Source organism: Notamacropus eugenii, chromosome 2 (genome assembly GCF_028372415.1).
Source record: "Notamacropus eugenii isolate mMacEug1 chromosome 2, mMacEug1.pri_v2, whole genome shotgun sequence".
In the NCBI taxonomy this organism is placed as follows: domain Eukaryota; kingdom Metazoa; phylum Chordata; class Mammalia; order Diprotodontia; family Macropodidae; genus Notamacropus; species Notamacropus eugenii.
Genome location: NC_092873.1, coordinates 512,942,437 through 512,965,406, shown reverse-complemented (window position 1 = coordinate 512,965,406; position 22,970 = coordinate 512,942,437). Strand labels below are relative to the sequence as shown.

General features: G+C 44.7%; 1 protein-coding gene across 3 annotated transcripts in view; it reads right to left on the bottom strand.

Annotated features, from left to right (window-relative positions):
• Positions 1-1,087: 1,087 nt before the first annotated feature.
• ZYG11B (zyg-11 family member B, cell cycle regulator) overlaps positions 1,088-22,970 on the bottom strand; it is a 63,936-nt gene continuing 42,053 nt past the window's right edge. For all 3 annotated transcript variants that reach the window (XM_072649479.1, XM_072649477.1, XM_072649478.1), the window contains 8 exons: positions 21,953-22,052; positions 21,677-21,727; positions 17,286-17,447; positions 17,151-17,198; positions 11,823-12,020; positions 11,629-11,681; positions 7,809-7,906; positions 1,088-5,969 (listed from right to left, as the gene is read on the bottom strand). In XM_072649479.1, the coding sequence (XP_072505580.1) occupies positions 5,779-5,969; positions 7,809-7,906; positions 11,629-11,681; positions 11,823-12,020; positions 17,151-17,198; positions 17,286-17,447; positions 21,677-21,727; positions 21,953-22,052 (901 nt within the window). In that variant the 3' untranslated portion in view covers positions 1,088-5,778. The remainder of the gene's footprint in view (positions 5,970-7,808; positions 7,907-11,628; positions 11,682-11,822; positions 12,021-17,150; positions 17,199-17,285; positions 17,448-21,676; positions 21,728-21,952; positions 22,053-22,970) is intronic.

Sequence of the window (22,970 nt, the reverse complement as noted above, 5' to 3'; positions counted from 1 at the left end):
GGAAAGTCAGCAGGCAAGGATAAGGAAATGGAGAACAGAATATGGGGAGCGTCCCTAACCGTATCCTGAGATTGGCAGGGATACTGAATAATAGAAGTTGGGTGGTTTTGAATGAGGGAGGATGAAATCAGGGTTTGAGCACTCCTCCGTGGGGCTGGGGTACATGCAAGATGAGGAAATTGAAGCCAGCATACACAGACATCTACACAACAGCCACAAGACCACAAAGGATAGCAGAAATCTCACAAGGTTAGAGAAGTGGTGAGGGAACCTCTCTCTCCATCATTCTCTGGGAGTGCAGCATGCACACGTCAGACCATCAACAAGGCGTCAGCTGGTCTTTGCTTAACCATACACATTTCTTTGTTAAAGAGAAGTTTCTACTGGTGAGGAGGAGGGCAAAGGTAAAGAAATCCTACACATCAGTAAAGTTTTTGAATAAAAAAAATCCTCATGTCACCAAGAAAGAGTGCAGGAGCAGTGATCACATCAGGCACTGAGCCTGGCGGATGCCAGCAGGTGACAGTGACAAGGATTTGTGCAGGATGGTCCCAAGCAGATGAGTAAACCCTGAAGCTGCTAAAGTATGGCAGCAAGGTAATGTCTGGCAATGGAAGAGGGAGCCAGGAAGGCCCGGGATATTGGAGTACTTGGGCAAAGATCCAGCCTGGAGAGGGTGACAAGGGTCAACGTGATACTCATTTATGCAGCACCCTAGTGTACAGAACACTACTGGGGAAGACAGTTTAGATAAGGCTTAGTCATTGACAAAATGGTCCTTTGAGAGGCAAGGCTAAGAGGAGGGAAGGGATTTGTCCCAGATCATGAGTGAGTTTGCTATAAATGTAGAGTAGAAAAAGCCCCAAATATGGAGTCAATGAACCCAATTTAACTCCAAGCCCTGTCTCTAACTATATGTGTGATCTTGGGTAAGCCCTTTCCCCAGCCCGCTTCAGTTTCCTCTGTTGCAAACCAAGGAGAATAACCAATGGTTTCTAAGAAGCTTCCCGCTTGAAATCCATATGCCCACGACCACCATTTAACCAGGTTGCAAAGTGAATATCAATCATCAAAGACAACAGACACCTTAGACACAAAATGTATAACATTTATTTAGGCACAAACCCAAACACTCCTTCTTCTCTGCACCCTCCCATCCCCCAACTGCTCGCACAAAGGACTGGTTGGGAATGTGCTACCATCCAGATACAGTCTAATTCCACTTATCCGGCCACAGTGGTAACAGTGCATTGGGCCAAATAACAGAACCTTTGGGGGAGAAAAGGTGCTGACAAGACGTTTTTTGATGGATTTGTAGTGAGCGACACAAGGAGCTGAGCAGAGCTGAAAACCAAAGCCAAAGCAAAACAGGAAATCATCAGACAAGGCTCCTAGAGTCAGCTCGTGTTTATTTATCAGGCCAGTCTGATGACCTGGGCTCATCTCCTTTATGCTCCTGAATTCTTCAATCTTACATAAGCCCACATTTAGTGACTTCTTGGCTAATCTGAATGTACCCCCAAAGGAACCCAAGTAGAATTCTGCAAAAACAAATCTACAACATAACACCTGCCACTACCTGATCAAACCTCAAGATCCCAAGAATTTCCCACCAGGTGACTTTGCCACCTCTGGCTGGGGTGTTGTGAGACCTTGGCAGCCCCCATCAGGTGGGGCCCTCACTGGGCCTGCTCCAAAGAAACATCACAGCAAGGAAAGAGGACCTGCTGGCCCCTCAGCTCCTTTCCAGCAGGCTTGGGTGGTTTGGAAGTGGCCCATTGAGCACTCTACCACCTGAGGTGGTTAATCCCAGAAGGATTAAATGACATACCCAAAACAGTAGCACCTGTGCTAAGCTAAAAAAAAAAAAAAAAAAAGATACACTGATTAATTTAAAGGCCACTCAATGAATTCTTTTCCTAGTGGTTTCATCATATACCATACACATCATCCTTTGAAGACAGGGCCTACTCTGTTTCCCAAAGAGATAAGCCAAAGTTTATAACCCAGAAATTTAAACATTCACTACATACACTCTATCTACTCCCCAGCACTACAGTCTGAAACATGTATGACTGAATGCAGGGGACACAAACATCCGAGAGCCTGAGTAAGGGGCAGGCGGGAGGGACAGACCCAGAGCGAAGCCCACCTTGCCAGCGGCTAACAGATGGCAAGCAGGCTCCAGTCCAGGCTTTTCTAGGATTGAAGACCTTTATTTAGCTGAGGCTTGACCAGTACTGTTAGCCTCAGGCCAAAAGCTGCAGGACATCCAATCAAACGGGGCAAGAGAACTTGAGCACCAGAAGCAGATGCTCTCATGTTTTTCTGCTGGGCTTTTCAAATTAGGCAAGGGGAGAGAGAAGCAAGGAATCACAGCCAAAGGGGTCAAGAGGCATGGAGGTAGGCTTTCCCTCCAGTTCCTACCAGGGCCTCATGCATTTATAGAAAACGGAACCACCGGAAGCCCAAGCACATGCCTGAACTTGTCCTTGTCTGAGGGAGCAACAGGCCCGAGAGCGGAGAGCGACTTCACATTCACCGTAAGTCAACCTCTCTTCCAGAATCTGGACCAAAGTTGGGCATGATTCCTTTTTCTTGCCCCTCTTCTCTTGTCACATGATTTGAAGGATTTCATAAGAAAGGCTCCTGACATAATCCTGAAACATTATAAGGGAAATCAGGATGGGCTAAAAAACATCTTCCAATCGATATGACATCACAAACACATGGGCCCCAGGCCTTCCGGTAACAGGAGTGATTTCCCTGAAGTCCACTCTACAGAACAGGGGCTTCCAAGTACAAATGTCTGCCCATAAAGGGATCCCTGCAGACTATCTCCACATATGATCATGGCTCACCATGATCTGGGAGCACAGACATGGAGCTGCTAACTGACACTAAGGGTCATTCTAAATCACAACAGTCTCTCTCCTAGAATTCAGTCTTAGAGATGGGTTCTACATTTTTAAATAAAAACAAACAAAAACACCAAGAAACGAACAAGTCTTCAACTCCCACAGGGAGGAAGCACTGACTTCTTGGCTGGAGAAGTCAAAGAAGCCTCTCCAACACTTCTGAAGTCTTGCTCGTTGTACAAATCAAGGGTGCGTTTATGTAGTGTCCAAGTTACAACCAAACGGACCTGGCGAAAGGCAAAGATCGATAACACCGTCAACTTTCAGGCCCAGCCACACACAGCTCTAATTTTCCATCCATCTTGGTGCACCCTGCCCTCTCTGAAGATGTTCTGAGGTACAGAATGCACCTCATTCCTTTCCCTTTGAATAGAGTGCACTGACGCTGGGGGGTGGTTCCACCCACCCTTGTCCACTCTGTGCTTGTTAAGCACCCCTGGCCACAGAAGAGGGAACTGTGGAAGGCACCCAACGCCGTCCCGCTCTGATTCTGTTATTCAAAGATACAATGCTTGGCAACAGGGAGGACCAGGGCTTTCCACATGTGGCTGGGGCGTGGCCAGTCACATCAGCTCCATGGTCACTCTTTATACACATCGTAACACAGCTGGATCAAGGGTCTATTCCAAATAGTCTGGTGCCTCCATCTGCTATCACACCTCAACAAGAGCCATCCTGGAAAGAAAGGCACTAGCATTTTAAACACAATCAGGGCGAGTGTCACCTGCTGGCTGAGGAGTTCCTCCTCCAAAGGTTCTGCCCACTGCAGATGGGGGCAAGGGGCTAGGGTTAAGGTGAAATTAAACTTTAAATATTCAGGCTAAGAGAACAGCTACCTGGTTTCCACTGGAAGGCTCATTTGCCAGTACCATAATAAAGAAGAAAAAAATGCCTTTCCATCTTCCAGACATCTTTCACGATTTTGTGAAGCAGCTGACCTCTCTATGTGAGCAGCACATGTGCTTTTATCCAATGTGGGGTAGGACAGAAGGGTGAAGCCAAGTCCTCACAGACCTTTGCCCACCCCCTTTGGAGCTCAGGCAGCAGATGTGCACCCGGCATCCTTGAGGCTGCCAACAACTGTCCCTGGTCTTCAGCTCAGCTCTGATATATGCTCTATTCTGCCAATGTGTCACATGGTATGGTTAGTGACATTTTAAAAACAAGCTAAAAGAACCACACCCAGAAGGAAAAAGTGAAATTAAATTCAATTTTATATGAATGTGACATCAGGTTTTCTCTCCCCTAAAAAAAAATCTATGTCCCCCTGAAGTAATTTCAGCTGTGATAATAGGCCAAGTCTACAAGACTTCCTTACCCTGTAGGACTGGAAGAAATCCAATCACCATGAATTTACTTATTTTCTTCCTTTAGCAAAATTCAATTTTCATCCTGATTAAGCAGATTCAAAATTAAAGTGGAATTATTCTCATAGTCATAGGAAATGAGACCAAACAAAGATGTTAACTGCATGCTAGTAAGATAATCACATTAAAAAGGAGAAATTTCTTTAGGAAATGAGCAGCCTTACAAATGCCCCCCTCCCTCTCTAACTTAACCACATCAGTTCAAACCTCTGTTTAAAACACTGGCTGCTCCAGGGAAGCAACAGCTTGTGCTGTAAAGCAAACATGGACTCTGCCTTTCCCCCAGAATGGGATTAGTATCAAGCCGATGCAGTTTCTCGTGCTTCCAGAAGGCCCCGTGGAAACACCAATGACTCTTCCCCATTGTGCAGAATTCTAGAACCTCACTGGACTTTTTAGGTGGTGGCTTGTCAGTCAAGAGAGGTTTTCTTGAATACATGGATGAAGGTCAACAGATACTCAGCAAGTGCCAAATTCTCTCCTTGGCAGTGAGAAAGGACAAGTTATCAGAACAAGAACGGACACGACCAAGGGCTTTGCATGTCAGGACCCCAGTCCCCGCCACTGCCAGCATTTCTCCCAACAGGGCAGGGGAGCATGTGGCACAACCTTGGGCTCTCTGGACAGAGACAGACATGAAATAGAGAAATGACTGGGTGACCCCCAGGAACCTGCATAAAGATTCAGACCTCCACAACCTGACTTACAAACAAAGGGGATCTTGGGACGTTTCACAAAGAAACAAGTCAGAAAGATTTTTTTAGGAGGGAAGGGAGTTAGGTACCAAAAACTTTTACAGAAAACAGCTGAGCAGCCTTCTCAGGATGAAGAGAGAGAACACACATGCTTGGTTGCTGCACCAGGAGAGAGGCTGTGTGAGCAAAGGTGTCGGAGGAAAGAGGCCACGCATCTCTCCCTCAACAGCCTGGTGTCCTCCTTTTCAGGCATATTCTTTTCCATCCATTTCCCACCAGCACCAGGCAAAGACCCAGAATCTGATAGCTGTGCTGCCACTCACCCTTTCTCAAAAGATGATCTGGCAGAGGATGGAGGGGCCAGGGCACCCACTGGCAAAAGCAGAGAAACCAGACCACATATAACACCAAGCACCACTTGGCTTGGGAGGGTTTTGCAGATCTCCTGGACGTGGACCACTCTACAGTGGGCTCGTGCACTGAAGTTTATCATAATGATGCACAATCTCACAAGCACAGGTATACTCACACACCAAAGGAATTATGTGGAAAAGTCTCTAAATGGTCAGAGAAGGATGGATGGGGCTCTTCTCTTCTTGCCTTAAATTTAAAAAAAAAAAATCACGATAGGAATTAGAGACTTGCTTGAATGGGCATCGTCGTCCACGTCCACTAATAAATATCCCTACAGTGGTAAGGTACCAAGGCTCCTCACTGCAGCACGCCTCCTGACCAAAGCACAGAGGAGGGAGCACAACCACAGTGCTGGGCCTTCTGGAGCCCCATGACACGTGGCTCTCAGTGGAGCTTAGCCTGGGACTGCTTCTTGCCTGGGGGTGGTCGCCCATGACGGACAATGTGTTTTTCCAAGCTGTCTAGGATGGCAATGGCAATCTGCTGGACATGGGGGTCAGTCTGGTCCTGCTCCTTGATGTTGTACAGATGCTGTAGCCCGCCTTCCTCGATAAGCATGCTGCAGTATCGGGCCGCTGCAAGAGAGTAGAGAGACACGCCTTAGCCTTACTGTCTTCCACAGTGGAGCTGCTGCCAAGCCCCAGGTGCTGACCCTGTAGTGTCTGCTGAGGGAGCTCTGGGCACAGGCCTCACCAATGGATTTCATGACCTCTACATCCTCATCACTGTCAGAGTGATGTGCACACAAGGTTCTCCCAGCAACCTCGTGGGATGCTGTTGTTCTGATCTCCATTTTACGGGCTTGGTGACATTAAGTAACTTGCTAGAGTTAGCTCTCCTCTGCTCCAGGCCCCCTCAGACTTCAGATTATGGACTGTGCAGACCTGGGAGGGAGGCTCCTCAGCATAAAGTGGTGGGCAGCCAGGCAAGGATAGCACCTGCTTCCCAATGGATGATGCCCTCTCCCAGACTGTCATCAGTCAGTGCCTACTTGGTGCCAGGTGCTGTGCCAAGTGCTAGGGGCACACAGAAAGGCAAAACAAGGCCTTTGTCCTCAAGGGGAAGTTAGGTGGTACAATGAATACAGTACAGGCCCTGGAGTCAGGAGGACCTGAGTTCAAATCTGGCCTCAGACACCTCCTAGCAGCATAACCCTGGGCAAGTCACTTAATCCCGATTGCTGCCCCCGCAAACAAAACTCACATGGGGGGAGGGCAGAAGATGTGTACCTCACTAAGTATATACTAACTATATCCTCTTATCTCTGCCTCAAGACACCTTACACTCTCCTCCTGGAACAGCTCGTACACCACCTTCTCCCATGAACCCTTCCCTGAACAACTTGTGACCAGAGGGATACTGCCCTTTGCTAATGCACCTCAATCTAACAGGCATCTATTAAAGCACCTACTATACGTCAGGCCAAGTGCCAGGGGCCAGGTAAGAATGACAAGCCTGAAAAGTCCTTAGAAGACCCAGCACATATACAAGTAAAAATGAGAGAAGAGATTGTAGTGTGCCTGCTGGAGTGAAGGCTGGAGATGAAGCTGAGTACCCAGCACGGGTGTCAGCACACAGTGGGCTTCTACTAAAGTCTGTCCAACAAAGGCAGAGAACTGATGCCCTGAGGGGTTCTGCTTCACACCCAAAGGCACAACCAGGAACAAGAAACACTGCAAGGTGGCATACTGATGAGTTATAACTTTACAAACACTTCCCAATAACTGAGTTTGTCAAGGATAGGATTGCCTTAGAGACAGTTCGTTCACTACGCCACGAATGAGGTTTCACAAAACCATACCATGAGGACCGGCAGAAGGAAGTAGAGGAATTGGCTGAGGAAAGCGGGAATTAAGGATGGACAAAATAACTATCATAACGTATTGGAAGGGCTGAAATATATAAAAGGGATCATGTTTTTTTTTCTCCTGACTCAAAAGTCAAGAAGCTGGAGTAATGAGTGGGAGATACAAAATGGACCAATTTTGGCTCAAGTAAAACGAAGCTTCTAAACGATGAGAGTGACTGCACTGTGGGCTGGGCAGGCTCTTTACAAAGGCTTCATGGACCATTCTTTGGTTGGTCATGAAGTGTAGAAAATTATTTTGCAGGTTAAGACTTGGACTAGATGGTTACTGAGGACTCTTCTCACTCTGCAAGTCTAAATGCACCCACGGTTTTTCCTCTAGAAATGAGCCAAATGAGAACATCAAAACTATGGTTACATTGTGAAAGTGAAAGCAGCCTTTTGGCCTGGGAGCCCCAAAAGAGAGGGGGAGCTTACAAGTCCACACCTGTGATTCCTCAGGGCGTCTTGGCAGCATTCACCAAGGCAAACACCGGCACAAGTTAGTGATGGAAAAGAAGACTGACTGCCATGCCCCCACCCCCAACCCCTCTGCCCCAGTACATACGGTTCTTGCTGCAGACGTGCTGCATGGCCCACACCGCCCACAGCTGCACACCAGGGGTTGCAAAACAGCCAAGCAATGGGAAAAACGGATTGAAAGACCTGAAAGTGAACAAGAAGATAGGTCACCATTTTCCAGAATGGGCCTTCTAAATGTGGTCATCCTATTTTAAGCTAGGAAAAAAGATCAGACAGAGAGAGGTCAGAAACTGAAAGACAGGGAAAAAAAGGGACAAAACCAAGGGGAAAAAACCCAAATGTAAGTGAAGGGGAAGTCACGCTCAAGCTAGAGGAAGACAAGGTGGAAGTTACACATTTCTAGAACACCTCAAAAGGTTTACACAAGTCTTTCTTTTGGATATACCTGTCTTCTGATATAAAGATCATTACGTATACTGAAAATGTGAAATGCTGAACATCCACCATGGACAGTGATGGTAATTATAATTTTTAAATCCTGAACCAAAATTTCTTCCTTTGAGTTCTGACTCATTTTGGGTTGTCTTTATCTTTATCGAAGATACTTTTATCACTCAGACTCCTCTGAGAAGCACTCCTGGCCTTGGACTGCAAATCACCTGGGACCTGACCAGGTTAGCTTGTCCTTTCAAGGGCTATGACCTATGACCCCAAAAGAGCAATATTTCTTCATGAAAAGAGCATGTCCCACTGACATCTACTGATACTAACAGATTAGTGTGCAGTAACACATCAGCAAGCTATCCCCTTTCAAACGTCCAAAATCTTTGACCCAGTAATCCCCAAATCAAAGACCTTATACATACCGAAACATTTATAGCAGCACTTTTTTGTGGTAGGAAAAAAACCATTGCTACATTAAGTGGAACCAAAGCAGATGTCCACTGAGTGAGGGATGGCAAAATAAACTGTGGTATAAGAACGGACTGTAGTAAGATGAATAGAGAAGGAAGTAGAATAAACAAACATAAATAATGGAAATGAAAAGAGCAGCAGCTACAAAGTGTGTGCTGCAAACTGGCACAGAATGTGTCTGACCTAAAGAAGAGTCCTTTCTAGAGAGGGGGGTGGGCCGGCCTGCAGGTGGGGAATACGGTGTACAATGGCGGATTGGTTTTTACTGGTTTTTAACATCTTTCATTCCTCTCTCTCTTTTAAAAAAGTCTGTCTCATAGAGAAGATGAAGGGGGACATTTAGGTGATGTTAAAAACAAAAGATATCAATAAAGATTTATTTTGAACCACGGTGGGGGGCGGGGGGTGTGCCTTTCTTGTGCTCAATAAGGCTGATCAGCTAAAGCAAGAGGACCAGGGACTGCTACATTAAGACCCTGGCTAGGTGACCCTCTTAAGCAACTGAAGAATTTCCCTGGGATGTGTCCACATTCCCAGGCCTTTTTTATATCCACAAAGAATCTACAAAATGCTTTTTTTCTGGCCACAATTCTGTGAGATGGTTAATGTCGTTAACCCCATTTTACAGAGGAGCAAACCAAGGCTCCTAGAAGGTGCCCTGGCCCTGATTCAGCCTTCTTCCTTGGGTAGGCCGCCCCTCACTGTCTGCTTTGCCTCCTCCATTTCCCAAAGAGCCTAGTTCAGACTGGAAACTGAGATGGTGGGGTGGGCAGACCACCAAGGGCTCCCAGGGACAATCTCATGCCATTCTTCTCCCCTAGGAAGCACCTCTGGTATCTGGGGGTAGGACTTCGAGGACTGAAAACACCAGCTTGAGAGTTTCTGTAACTGGAGTCATTTTGGATACAACCTAAAGAACCAGGCCAGGCCATGACCTTGCTAAACAGCACTGACAGGGTTTTAGAAGCCTCCAAGGAGAGGTTTCATGGCCTCAGGGCAGGTGACATGTGGGAGTCCAAGAGATAAATGACTTCATGCTTAGGAAGCCAATCACAAAAATGAACTACAAGGCCCTGAGTAAATATGACTACCTCATTATCCAGCTAATTAGGCTTCATCCTGTACCCAAAGTGGTACCTTCCGCCATGCTTCTAACTCCTCTAGCTAAAGGGATGGTGATGAGAAGGCAGACAGCAGAACACATTTAAACTGGCTTATTATTATTTCAAAAGAGGAAGATAGTCCAGGTGGTGAAAAATCACCCACTTCTGGAAAAATGTGCGTGCACCATCTAGACAAGCAACAGCCTTCTGCCCCACGAGGCTGGGTTACCCTGCTACTACTGATTTAATTACAAAATTATTTTATTTTTATTTTCAGATACCAGTTTTCTCCCTCCCTTCACTCCTTCCCCATCCATTGAAAAGGCAAAAGATACAATACCCATTACACATATGAAGTCACACAAAACACACTTCCCCAGGAAAATAAAAAGGAAAAGAAAGAAAGAAGAAATACGCTTCACTCTGCATTCTGAGACAATCAGCTTTCTACCCACAGGCACACAGCATTTTACATGATCAGTCCTCTGGAGGTGTGGGAGATCAGAGCTACTCAGTCTTTCACTGTGGATTTTCTTTACAATATTCCTATTTCTCCTGGTTCTGTTCTCTTCACTTTGCATCAGTTCCTACAAATCTTCCCTGGTTTTTCTGAAACCATCCCCTTCATCATTTTTTACAGCACAATAGTATCACATTCGTAACCAGTTCAGGCATTCCCCAATTGATGGGAATCCCCTCAATTTCCAACTCTCTGCCGCCACAAAAAAAGTTCCTATAAATATTTTTGTATACATGGGTCCTTTTCTTTTGATTTCCTTGGGATACACACCTAGTAGTGGCATTGTTGGGTCAAAGGATATGCACAGTTTTATAGCCTTTTGGGTATAGCTCCAAACTGTTCTCCAGAGCAGTTGGATCAGTTCACATGCAGCCATCTCCAGTCATCCTGATCTATATCTGGCCCCTGGACCCAGAGGGCTCCAGAGGAGAAAGTAAGGCTGATAACTTTACATAGCCCTCCTGCATTTAAATCCAATTCACTTGCATGTCATGAAATCACCTCTATGATGTCATGGTCCTCTTCAAGAATGAAGGACAAATGACAACCAACAGTTCAGTAGAGTCCCTATTCTTCCACATCTCCTCTAGCATGTCATTTTTCTTTTCTCTCATTTTAGCCAATTTGAGAGGTGAGGGACGGTACTTCAGAATTGTTTTAATTTGCATTTCTCTATTAATTAGTGATTAAGAGCATTTTCACGACTATTGACAGCTTTGATGCTCTGCTCACGTATTCAAGGTCCTCCAGAATCTGGTGGCTCCCTAATGACTTCATCCTCTAGCTAGATTGGAAAAATCTCTGTTTCCTTGAACACAGAGTCCTAGAATTGGACTCAAGTAGACCAGGGTGTGATTTCCGACACTGAAACTCACTTAGCACAGTGCTTGACAACAAGTAGGTCTTTAATAAATGCTCTATTTGACCACAGGCAAGTCACTTCCCCTCTCTGAGCCTGGCTGTAAAATGGGGTTTCTACCATTTGCCTGCCCACCCTACTGAGGGATTGTGAATGTCAAAGGCCACAATATAAGCAGACACAAATGGCAGCTCCCACTGCCTCGACCCTTTCCCTTCTTTGTCTTTGCTCACAACAACATTCTTTGTATCAGAAATGTCTCCCCTCTCCCTTCTGGAAAACTTCCTTGATCCCTTTTCCCTTTAGACCTTACATGGTCCTTTGGTAACTCCTCCTGGGGCACTTATGTCATACCGAGTCTTCGTCTTCTGCGCCACTGTCTCATCCCAATGAGCTTCCCAAGTGCAGATCTATATCTTACATAAATCTCCTAAGTCCTCTAGGGCTTACCCTGCACTCAACACCCAGAAAATACTTTGTTGAAGGAACAAATGGATATGTTAATTACCTGTATGCCACCATCTCACAGTCTGGTGTTGGCCATTTCAAAATGGCTGAATGCTGTAAGACACAAAGACACAACACAATTGCACATTACAGTGACTGCCACGGTATGGGGAGGCTCCACTATCTGACACCGTGATCACAGCCCAACACGCCATTATTCCACAAGAGAACATGCAGGCTGCGCTAGGACAGTACCAGATCATCGAGGAGGGCGTTTCTTTGAGTTCGGCTCAACGTCCAGGCCTGTTCACCTCTGGATATCAAATGGGCAATAATTCCAGCTGCAAAGTAGCTGACTTCAACCTCAACACTATGCAGGAGTTTACTGATATGGTCTATAAAGTCCTTCCACATCAGCTCAGAATGTAATTCTTTGACTTCAGCTATATTGTTCTGGAAAGAAGCAAAACACATTAAAACTTTCGATTAGGGCAATCTCTTAGTGATACACTGTTTTAATTAAGTAGTTAGAGGACTAATTCAATTCAAAGCTTAAACATCTATTATTTTTAGGGTTAGAGGGTGACCCCCTGCAACCTTTGGCACATGAGTGGCAGCCCTCTTCTTCTCCTTAGGGGACCTGTGTTTTTGTTCAACCCTCTCTGACTCTTCACAACCCCAAGGATCATAGCATACCAATGCAGTTCATGAGGTTTTCTTGGCAAAGATACTAAAGTGGTGTGCCATTTCTTTCTTCAGCGGATTAAGGCACTGTACAGAGGTCAAGTGACTTGCCTAAATCACACAGTAGTGAGTGTGTCTGAGGCTAAATGTGAACTTGGGTCTTCCTGATTCTAGGCCCACTATCCACTGAAGCACCGAGCTCTGGTTTGTGACACTGCTCTCTCCAGGTCACCTACTTCTCTGTCACTCGTTTCTCAATCTCCTTTATCGGATTCTTAACTAAGATGTGCCCACTAAACTGGGGGGACCCCTAACACTCTCTCCTGAGTTCTCGTTTCTTCCCATTTGGTGATCTTAGCAGCTCCCATGGGTTCAAAGATCACACAGACAGTTCCCACGCCTATGGCTCCAGCCCTAGTCTCCTAAGCTACAGTCTCAGAGCACAAATTGTCCATTTCAAACCTGATGTCCACCTGGTGTCTCAAACTCAGTACATTCAAAACAAAATTCACTACCTTTCCCCACAAACTGAGCCCTGTTTCAAACACAGTCCCTTCTGGGCCCCCAGTTTCATAGCCTCAGCATTTTCCTCCATACTTCACTCTCCATGTCCAAGCAGCCATCTCTCTTCGTACACAGCTACCATACTAATCCAAGGCTCACCACTTCTCACCTGTATGACTGCGAAGGGCCAACCTCCTAGTCCCTCTTCTCTACAGTTCACTCTCCATGATGATGCCAAACAAATTCACAAATACACTGATTTTCATCACATTACCCTAACTCAATCTGCCTCTTGCCTCCTAAAAAACCTATGGTGCCTCCCCCCGCCAGAACCAAGTAAGACTCCTGTTGAGCACTTGAAGTTCTTTCCCATATGGCCCTGACCCTCCTTTCCAGATGCACTGAACGTTCATTATTCTACCTGCAGTCAAATTGCCTACTTCCTCTCCTCACCCACAAGGCTCCACCTCTGCTCCTTCATAAACTGCCTCCCCACCTGGAATGTCATTCCTCCTCACCTCTGTCTCTTCAGACTCCCTCATTCAAGACTCCAGTTAAGCATCATCTTCTGTAGGATGTCCTTCCCACCTTTCCCAGAGTTACCTCCCTTTACTGTATAGTCGCTTCTATGCACCCAATGATATGCATGTTGTCTCCCTCAATGGAATATAAGCTCCTAGAATGCAGGGGCAAACACACTGCTTTTTCTTTCCATCTCCAGACATAGTACAAGGCCTGGCACATAGTAAATGCTTGCTGATTATGTGGCAGGCAACCTGTTTGGCTGGGGATGCAAAGTTGAAAAATATAATACATGCCCTGAAGGAACTGACAGTATGGTGAGGGGAAGGGGGGCAGAAGCAAATGACATTTTTTTAAGTTTAAGTTTTTCAATGAATAAAAATCTATTTTCTCTCTGGTCTCCCCTCCCCTCATGGGAGAACAAAGTAACACCCAAGTAAAAATATGCCCAGTCAACCAAAACAAACTTCCACACTGGCAATGTTCAAAACATCTTAGTCTCATCTGTCCTGAGTTCATAAGCTCTCAGTTAGAAGGTGAATCACATGGAAGTGTTTTCATCATGGGTTCTCTGAATTGCACTTGGTCACTGTGTTGATCAGTGTTCTTAAGTCTTTCAGAGCTGTTCGTCTTTATAGTCCAGTTTTCCCAGGTCTCTCTGAAACAGTCCCCTTCACTGGTTCATTCCATCACATTGATACACTGTAATCTGTGCAGTCATGATCCAAGTGATGGGCACCCCCAAGTTTTCAGTTCTGCGCCATGACAAAGAGCTGCTATAAAGTTTCCTATCCAAATGAGCCTTCTTCTTCTTTGATCTTTTTGGGGTAAAGGTATCACTGGGCCAAAGGGCATGCACAGGTAATTTTTTGGGCATGGTAACAAGCTACTTTCCAGAATAGCTGGACCAGTTTCCAGCTCTACCAAGAGGGCATCAATGTGCCTGTTTTCCCACAGCCCCTCCAGCATTTGTCTTCTTCCTTTTTTGTCAATTTTGCCAAGCTGATGGGGGTGAGATAGTATCTCTCAGAGTTGCTTTAATTTACATTTCTCTGATTATTAGTAATACTGCAGCACTTTTTCATATGGTGGGGCAAATGGCACGTACAGAGGTGAGAAAAATAAGAGAGAAAAGCATAGTAAAGCGAGAGATTCAAATGCGATGCTCTAGACAGACGTAAGGACGCCAGCACCCTTTATCCCTAACTGCCTTGTGTCTAGTTCTCTTGTGTATATCACATATCTTTACATACATGCACATGCTTCCTCTGGTAAATGAGAACAGAGGCTGACATTTTTGCCTTTGTTTGCTAGTGCCTTGCACAGAGCAGACAATAAAGAAATGTTTGTTGACTGACTGACTGACGGAGAGACCACACTGAGCTTAAGTAATGAGGGAAGGCTTCACTTAGGAAGGAAGAAAAAGATCATTTCCTTGGCCAGTGTCAGTTAACCTTGCTCCCTGCTTCTAGCCAGCGCAGCCCTTCCAAATGTTTGCCTTGCTGCCCAAACTCCTCCATCCTCTTGGATGCCTGAATGATGGAAGTAGCTCATGTTTACAAACCCAACCATTCAGAAGAGTTCCTGTGACGGAGCAGTCAGTCCACCATTATCGCTAGCATTTCACAGATCAGCATCTGACCTTGACCACACACAGCACAATGGGCTAGCTTTGCTAACTGTTGGAGAGAGTACAGTAAGACAAAAGTCCTGTGAGAGCTTAAAGGGCAATCTCTAAGCTGACCAACTATTGCTGTAAAAGAATTAATTTTCGTAAAACAAATAATGATTCTCAGAGGGCCCGGGCAGTTGAGGGGGGCAGTTATTGACCCCTCACTCTTCCACACTGATGAGAAGATGAGCATCCGTGCAGCTGCTCACCAGCATGAAGAGGAAAAGCCTTTGGTCCTAGACAAAGCAAGATGGCTCTGAAGCCCGCAAACAGCTTTTACCCCAAGCACTGTTACAACCGGTGTCAAACACCCCCAAAGGGCACAGAAGTACTGTCCTCACTGGTGGAATGATGAACTTGGATAAATATACTGCTATGAGGAGAAAAAGACTGGTACTAAAACTACAAATAAGACTAAATGAAGAAAGAGTACCATAAAATGATCTTATACCAGGTCTCGTGTCACAATAGATTAAGATATGTATCCAAGAGATGGAAGTAAATAGGCTTCAGTGGCCTAGACACATGAATAATTTAAGCTCCATTAAAAATATATGGATTATAACCAAGGTTAGATAAAGAAAAAATATTCAATGTGGCAAAATGTGGTCTTGTGAAGGAAATTAGAGAATATGCGTCAAGTTCTTACCAACTCAATGCTAAGTCACATGAAACAAATGACTGCACCAGAAGGACATAACTACATTTTTAGGAAGATGTAAAAAGGCAATAAAAGGTTAAGGCATCATCATACTCATCACCATCCCCACCTGCATCATGCCATCAGTGTGGGTACCATCTCTTCACTGGTTCAGATCATACCTCTCTACCCACCCATCCACCCACCCCTATTCTGTGAGATTTTTGTTCCCTCTCTATGCCAGAGGAGTCAGCCTGTACTCTCTTTGAAATCCCATTTGATTTGCACCCTATGCCAACTTGAAATTTTAGTTCCATGATCATTAAATGTCCATTGTCCACACGGCTCTACAAGAGGCATTGGGGAAGGTGTGAGGCCCATTTAAGAGGCAGTCCTTCCCTTCAGGAAACTCACAGAAAGCAAGAACATCAGGTACCAACAATGGCAACCAAACATGGGCGAGGACATAAGTGATATGTAAGGCTCATTACTCATTTAAGCCCAGAGTCTGAGGAAGGTCCTAACTACCAATGAGAGAGTGCAAACTCTGCTTTGTGACAAGGGAACTACCTCCAATTTAGGGAAAAGTGGAGCTCTCTGACTGGATCTGATATAAAGAAGACAGAGAAAAGAACTGGAGGGAGACAGTGGGGGTGGTAGCCCACCAAGCAAATCATGAACAGATCAGGAAGCTGCTACATGTCTCTAATACCAGGTGAGAGAGGCATGGTGCTGGATGTGAGCACAAGGAAGAATCCTGAAGGAAGGTTATGAGGGGATGATCCAAAGGGTCTAAATGAAGCAGGGGTGGGAAAGAAAAGGAAGGGTCAGAGATATTGACAAGGTTTCAAATGTGGGAGCCTGAACAAGTACACAATAATCATATTTACTAGCAAACAAATCTAGGGCCTTGAATGACATCTTAAAATAATATTCTTTTCACACTGAAACATTCCTCTTTCTTAATGACTGTCAAGTTTGCAATAAAAAAATGAAGAAACAAATCCCATCTCAGCAGCCTGCCTAACTGGTCACACCTGAACCAAATGGGGCACACACAACACTTACGGGAGAGAAGTTCTGGGGTCACCCATAATGCTCCAGTTACGCCTTTCCTCACATGCTAAATGATTAAATTTAACTTAGTTGGCTCTTCTTACATCGCTAACACACATTCAGGCTTGTGGGCAATCTGCATGCCTTACTGATATGACTGCCTTCCACTTACTACAAATGGACAGGGCCCCCACCGTCCCTCATGCAAACCCAAAGCTATAAGATGAAATGATCAAGGTGACCCCAAAGAAGAAATATAAGAAGGTACCTTTCCCTACTTCTTTGTAGAGGTGGAGGATTACAGGTAGTGTTTCGGACTGAGGGTTACAAGGGATGGCCCTCTGAGAGGAGGAAGGAGAGGACCAGATGGGGAAATGTAGGTGCTACAAAGACAAAAGATCAGTAAAATGCTATTTTAAAAAAATGATGAGGTGGATAATTGGAGACCTTGCTTCGAGTGTACTAGGTGACACAAAGGGGGAGAGGAACATGTATCAAACCTTACCAAAAGGCCAAGGACTTTCTGCTGAATGGAAGACTCTGTCGGGAAGGACTGTTGAGAGAGAAAGAGAGAGCAGACTCAGTCACTACTTCTCTGCGGGCAGGATGGGACAAAGCCTCAAGAGCCAGCTGTCCTCACCTCCAGCACTCTCATGAAGAGCTCAAGTCCTTGGTTCTCTATGAAATGCTTGCAGGTCGTCGGGGACTCATCCGTGAGGTTCCAGAGGGCACTCAGAGTGAACTTGAGGGTTGTGTCCACGGAGTTCTGGTTGGTTTTCTGTTTCACTATCTGGAGAAGTTGCTGGAAGGAAAGAAAGGAGGGATTTAAATTCAATGACACCTGGAAATCCATGAGCCCTCTCAAAGTACTTCCCCAGCAGCCAGACAGCTGGGTAAAGAGAGTCTTATATTCAGAGGTGGAAAGACCTGAGCCTTAGCAATCAGCCAGCCATGGTGATTCTATACTTCATGGCTCCAACATTTAGTTTCCTCTAGAGAGACTGCTTTGAGTATGTTATCCAGCTCTCTGTGCATTTCTCCATTTTAGGAAGGACACTAAGAAGCCTGAAAGCATCAAGAAGCAGACAGTAAGTATCAGTGATGGTAAAGGCCTCCTAGATTGTTCTCTCTGAGGCCCAATAAGGAGACTTGGTGGCTTTCCTGATGGTTCTGAAGGGTGCTCACGTGGCAGATCAGACTTGTGATTCTTGGCCTCACAAGGCAGATTTAGGGTTGGAGGAAGGAAAACTCCCTAATCTAGAGCTACTCAAGTGAAATCAGTGGCCTTTGCAGACTGGAAGAAAACCTTAATATCTGGCACTACTGGCAGAAGCAGAAGCCTGTCAGAAACCAAATGATTCATTAAATTCTAAGCACTTCTGCTTACAGAGAGAAATCCAAAGGGACAGCAAGCGATTCTGCTTTTGAAAATTTTTCTGATCCAGATCATTTAGAGAGTTCAAGAACCAAGACAAAATTCCACAGTGACAAAGTCTGAGTGACAGTTTTTGATTCTTCAGTCAGAACAATAGTAACTTCTCTAGAGAATCCTTTCCCTAAAGCTATTCAGTTGAATTATGACAGGGGTGGAACTGCCAGCCCCACTAGTACAGGGGATCCCCAAAGCACCAGATCCAGAGATTCAGAGGACTGTAAAGCCAGAAGGTCCCTGAGAGGTTACTAGGCCCAACTCCTCATTTCACAAATGGGGATCCTGGAGCACAGAGGCAAAAGGACTTGTCTAAGGTCACCCAGTGGCAGATTCATGACCAGCACCCAGGGCTCCAATCCCCAGAGCAGTAGTAACCCTTCCTTAGACCATCCTACTTCTCTATGAAACAATGAAGAAGCTTCTCTCCCAGTATACACAAGGAACATCCTTTGATGGATTTGCTGCAATTCAACCAACACGGTGGAAACCCCTGGGATTTTGGGAGGGCTTACTGTGTGTTAGAGGCACAGGGAATATGAAGAGGAAACATAGTGGTCCCTAATCTCAAGGAGATTATAAAACACCACCAGGAAAATCAGATGTGAGCAGAAATTAGTGCTAGGATGTGGACAGTAATATGGGAAAGGCAAGCTCAAGAGAAGGTGTGCTAAGAAAAACTGAGGGGAGAGGCAGAGCCAAGATGGTGGAGTAACAGCACAGACTTTCTAGAGCTCTCCCCCCAAGCCCAGCCAAATACCTGTAAAAATGACTCTAAACAAATTCTGGAGTTGCAGAACTCACAGAATGATGGAGTAAAGCAAATCTCCGTCCAAAACAGCCTGGAAGGTCGCTGGAAAGTGTCTATTGGGCCACACTGGGAGCAGAGAGAAATCCAGTGTGGGTCACAAGTGCACAGAGGTGACCTGAGCAGGCCTTGTGAAGACTGAATCCAAGTGAAGGGCACCCCTAGACAGACATGAAAGTCAAGGCTTCTGCATCCAAAACCTCCAAAACAAATATGCAATGGTCTCAGGTCATGGAAGAGCTCAAAAAGGACTTTGAAAATCAAGCAAGAGAGGTGGAGGCAAAACTGGGAAGAGAAATGAGAGAAATGCAGGTAAAGCATGAACAGCAGGTCAGCTCCCTGCTAAAGGAGACCCAAAAAAATGCTGAAGAAAATAACACCTTTAAAAACAGACTAACCCAAATGGCAAAAGAGGTTCAAAAAGCCAATGAGGAGAAGAATGCTTTAAAAAGCAGAACTGGCCAGATGGAAAAGGAGATCCAAAAGCTCACTGAAGAAAATAATTCCTTAAAGATTAGAATGGAGCAGACAGAAGTTCATAACTTTATGAAAAATTAAGAAATTATAAAAAGAAAACCAAAAGAATGAAAAATAGCAGACAATGTGAAATATCTCACTGGAAAAACAACTGACCTGAAAAACAGATCCAAAAGAGACAATTTAAAAATTATGGGACTACTTGAAAGCCATGATCAAAAAAAGAGTCTAGACATCATCTTTCAAGAAATTATCAAGGAAAACTGCCCTGATATTCTAGAACCAGAGGGTAAAATAAATATTGAAAGAATCCACCGATCACCTTCTGAAAGAGATTCTAAAAGAAAAACCCCTAGGAATGTTGTGGCCAAATTCCAGAGTTCCCAGGTCAAGGAGAAAATATTGCAAGCAGCCAGAAAGAAACAATTCGAGTACTGAGGAAATACAGTTAGGATAACACAAGATCTAGCAGCTTCTACATTAAGGGATTGAAGGCCGTGGAATATTATATTCCAGAAGTCAAAGGAACTAGGACTAAAACCAAGAATCACCTACCCAGCAAAACTGAGTATAATACTTCAGAGGAAAAAATGGTCTTTCAATGAAATAGAGGACTTCCAAGCATTCTTAATGAAAAGACCAGAGCTGAACAGAAAATCTGACTTTCACACACAAGAGTCAAGAGAAGCATGAAAAGGTGAACAGCAAAGAGAAGTCATAAGGGACTTACTAAAGCTGAACTGTTTACATTCCTACATGGAAAGACAATATTTGTAACTCTTGAAACTTTTTTCAGTATTTGGGTAGTTGGAGGGATTATATACATATAAATAGAGGGCACAGGGTGAATTGAATAGAAAGGGATATCTAAAAAAATAAAATTAAGGGTAAGAGAGGAATATATTGGGAGGAGAAAAGGAGAAATGGAATGGGGTAAATTATCTCTCATAAAAGAGGCAAGAAAAAGCTTTTTCAATGGAGGGGAAGAGGGGAAAGGTGAGAGGGAAAAAGTGAAGCTTACTCTCATCACATTTGGCTTAAAGAGGGAATAACACACACACTCAATTTGGTATGGAAATCTAACTTACACTACAGGAAAGCAGGGAAGAAGGGGATAAGTGGGGTGTGGGGGGATGACAGAAGGGAGGGCAAATGAGAGGAGGGAGTAATTAGAAGTGAACACTTTTGGGGAGGGACAAGGTCAAAAGAGAGAATAGAATAAATGGGAGACAGGATTGTTGTGTTCGTCCTTCGTTGCCAAAGAACACCATGCCATCAGAGAAATAATGACATGACTTGCATTTGACTTTGTTTTGAGTGAGGGAGGGCTGTGTAGGTCACCAGCCTCACTTCTCCTTCACAGCCATCTGAATCCAATGACCAGATATTCATCAGGATGACTGGAGATGACCCAGGATGAGGCAATTGGGGTTAAGTGACTTGCCCAAGGTGACACGGCTAGGGCATGTCTAGTGTCTGAAGTGAGATTTGACTCAGGTCCTCCTGACTCCTGCACTAGTGCTCTATCCACTGTACCACCTAGCTGCCCCCTAAATGGGAGACAGGATAGGATGGAGGGAAATACAATTAGTCTTTCACAACATGACTATATGGAAATCTTTTGCATAACTACACACGTATAACCTACATTGAATTGCCTGCCTTCTCAGTGGGAGTGGGTGGGGAGGAAGGAAGGGAGAGAAGTTGGAACTCAAAATTTTAAAAACAAGTGTTAAAAATTGTTTTTACATGCAACTGGGAAATAAGAAATACAGGTAATGGGGTACAGAAATCTATCTTGCCCTACAAGAAAATAGAGGAGATGGGGATAAGGGAAAGGAGGGGTGTGATAGAAGGGAAGGCAGATTGGGGGAAGGGGTAATCAGAATGCATGGTGTCGTGGAGTGGGGGGAGGGAAGAGATGGGGAGAAAATTTGGAACCCAAAATCTTGGAGAAATGAATGTTGAAAACTAAAAATAAATAAATAATTTTTTTAAAAGAGAAAAACTGAGGGAAGATCATGGGCACAGAATAAAAAGGGGCTGGGGAGTAAACTAAGATGTGAAGACAGAGGGCATCCCTACTGCAGTCAGCTGGCTTTCTACAGCTGGCTAGGATAGACCTGGTCAGCCTTGTGTGGAGTAGGGGCTATTCTTCTACCAGCAGCGTGAAGGACCCACCAGAGGTGAAGACAGTAGGGAGGACACTCTGGTGGACTAAATGAGAGAATCCTAAGGGCTGAGTAGTCTGCTAAAGTGAACACATCACTGAAAAGTGTCTGGGAACTCTGATCCCACAGAGATGCCATAGACCTACCCTGACGATGAAGAGTTCAGCTCCCAGCTGGGCAGTCTGTTCCGTAGAAAGCTGCAAACAAACAATCCCAGGTAAATTTCAAGAAATTCCCATTGGAGCCAAATGCCATTAGCCCACTAAGCCACCACCCCAACTCCCTGACTGTAATGGAATGCTGCTGTAGGGGAATGACATGGATCATCTTGAGAACTGCTCCAACTAGGAGGCCATCCCACCAATCTGGTTTGTTAAAAACTGCAGTTTGGGTAGAGAGCCTGAGCCCAGCTCAGGAAGTACCTTTGCAGCAAGGATGGAGATGATTGCCACAGCCATCCTCTGCATGTTCTGGTCTTCGTGGTTACAGAGCCACTGCATGACAAGCTTGGCAGCTTCAAACCTGCAAGGAGACAGGGGTTTCCACAGATGACTCCTGAAGGCATGAAACTGGCAGCTAGCAAAATGGGGTAGAAAAAGCTCCAAGCATTACGCCCAATTCTTTGACCCAGTAATATTGCTACTAGGTCTGTGTCCCAAAGAGATTATAAAAAAGGGAAAAGCACCCACATGTACAAAAATATTTATAGCAGCTCTTTTTGTGGTGGCCAAGAACTGGAAATTGAGGGAATGCCCATAATTGGGCAATGACTGAACAAGTTGTGGAATGGAATACTGTTGTCCTATAAGAAATGATGAGCAGGCAGATTTCAGAAAAACCTGGAAAGACTTACATAAACAGATGCTGAGTGAAGTAAGCAGAACCAGAACATTGTACACAGTAACAGCAACACTGTGTAATCATCACCTGTGATAGACTTAGTTCTTCTTAGCATTACAATGATACAAGACAATTCCAAAAGACTCATGATGGAAAATGCTATCCACATTCAGAGAAAGAACTATAGACTCCAAATGCAGATCAAAGCAGACTATTTTCAGCTTTTTTTTGCTTACAGCTTTTCTCTTTTGTGCTGATTCTTCTTTTACAACATGACTAATGTGGAAATATGATTAATATGATTGTACATGTATAACCTTGCTGTTTTGGGGAGGGAGAAAGAGAGGAAAGGAGAAAAATTTGGAACTCAAAATCTTATAAAAATGAATGTTGAAAACTATCTTTACAATACTATTAAGTGGGAAAAAATAAAATAATAAAACAAAAAGCAACAACAAAAAAGAAATAGCTCCAGGTTATTTCCTGGGAATCAGAGAGCCTGGATTCATGTCTTATCTTTACTACCTAGTGGATACAGGGCTATGGATAAATCACTTCACTTTTCAGGGCTTCAATTTTCTCATCAGCAAAATGGGGCTA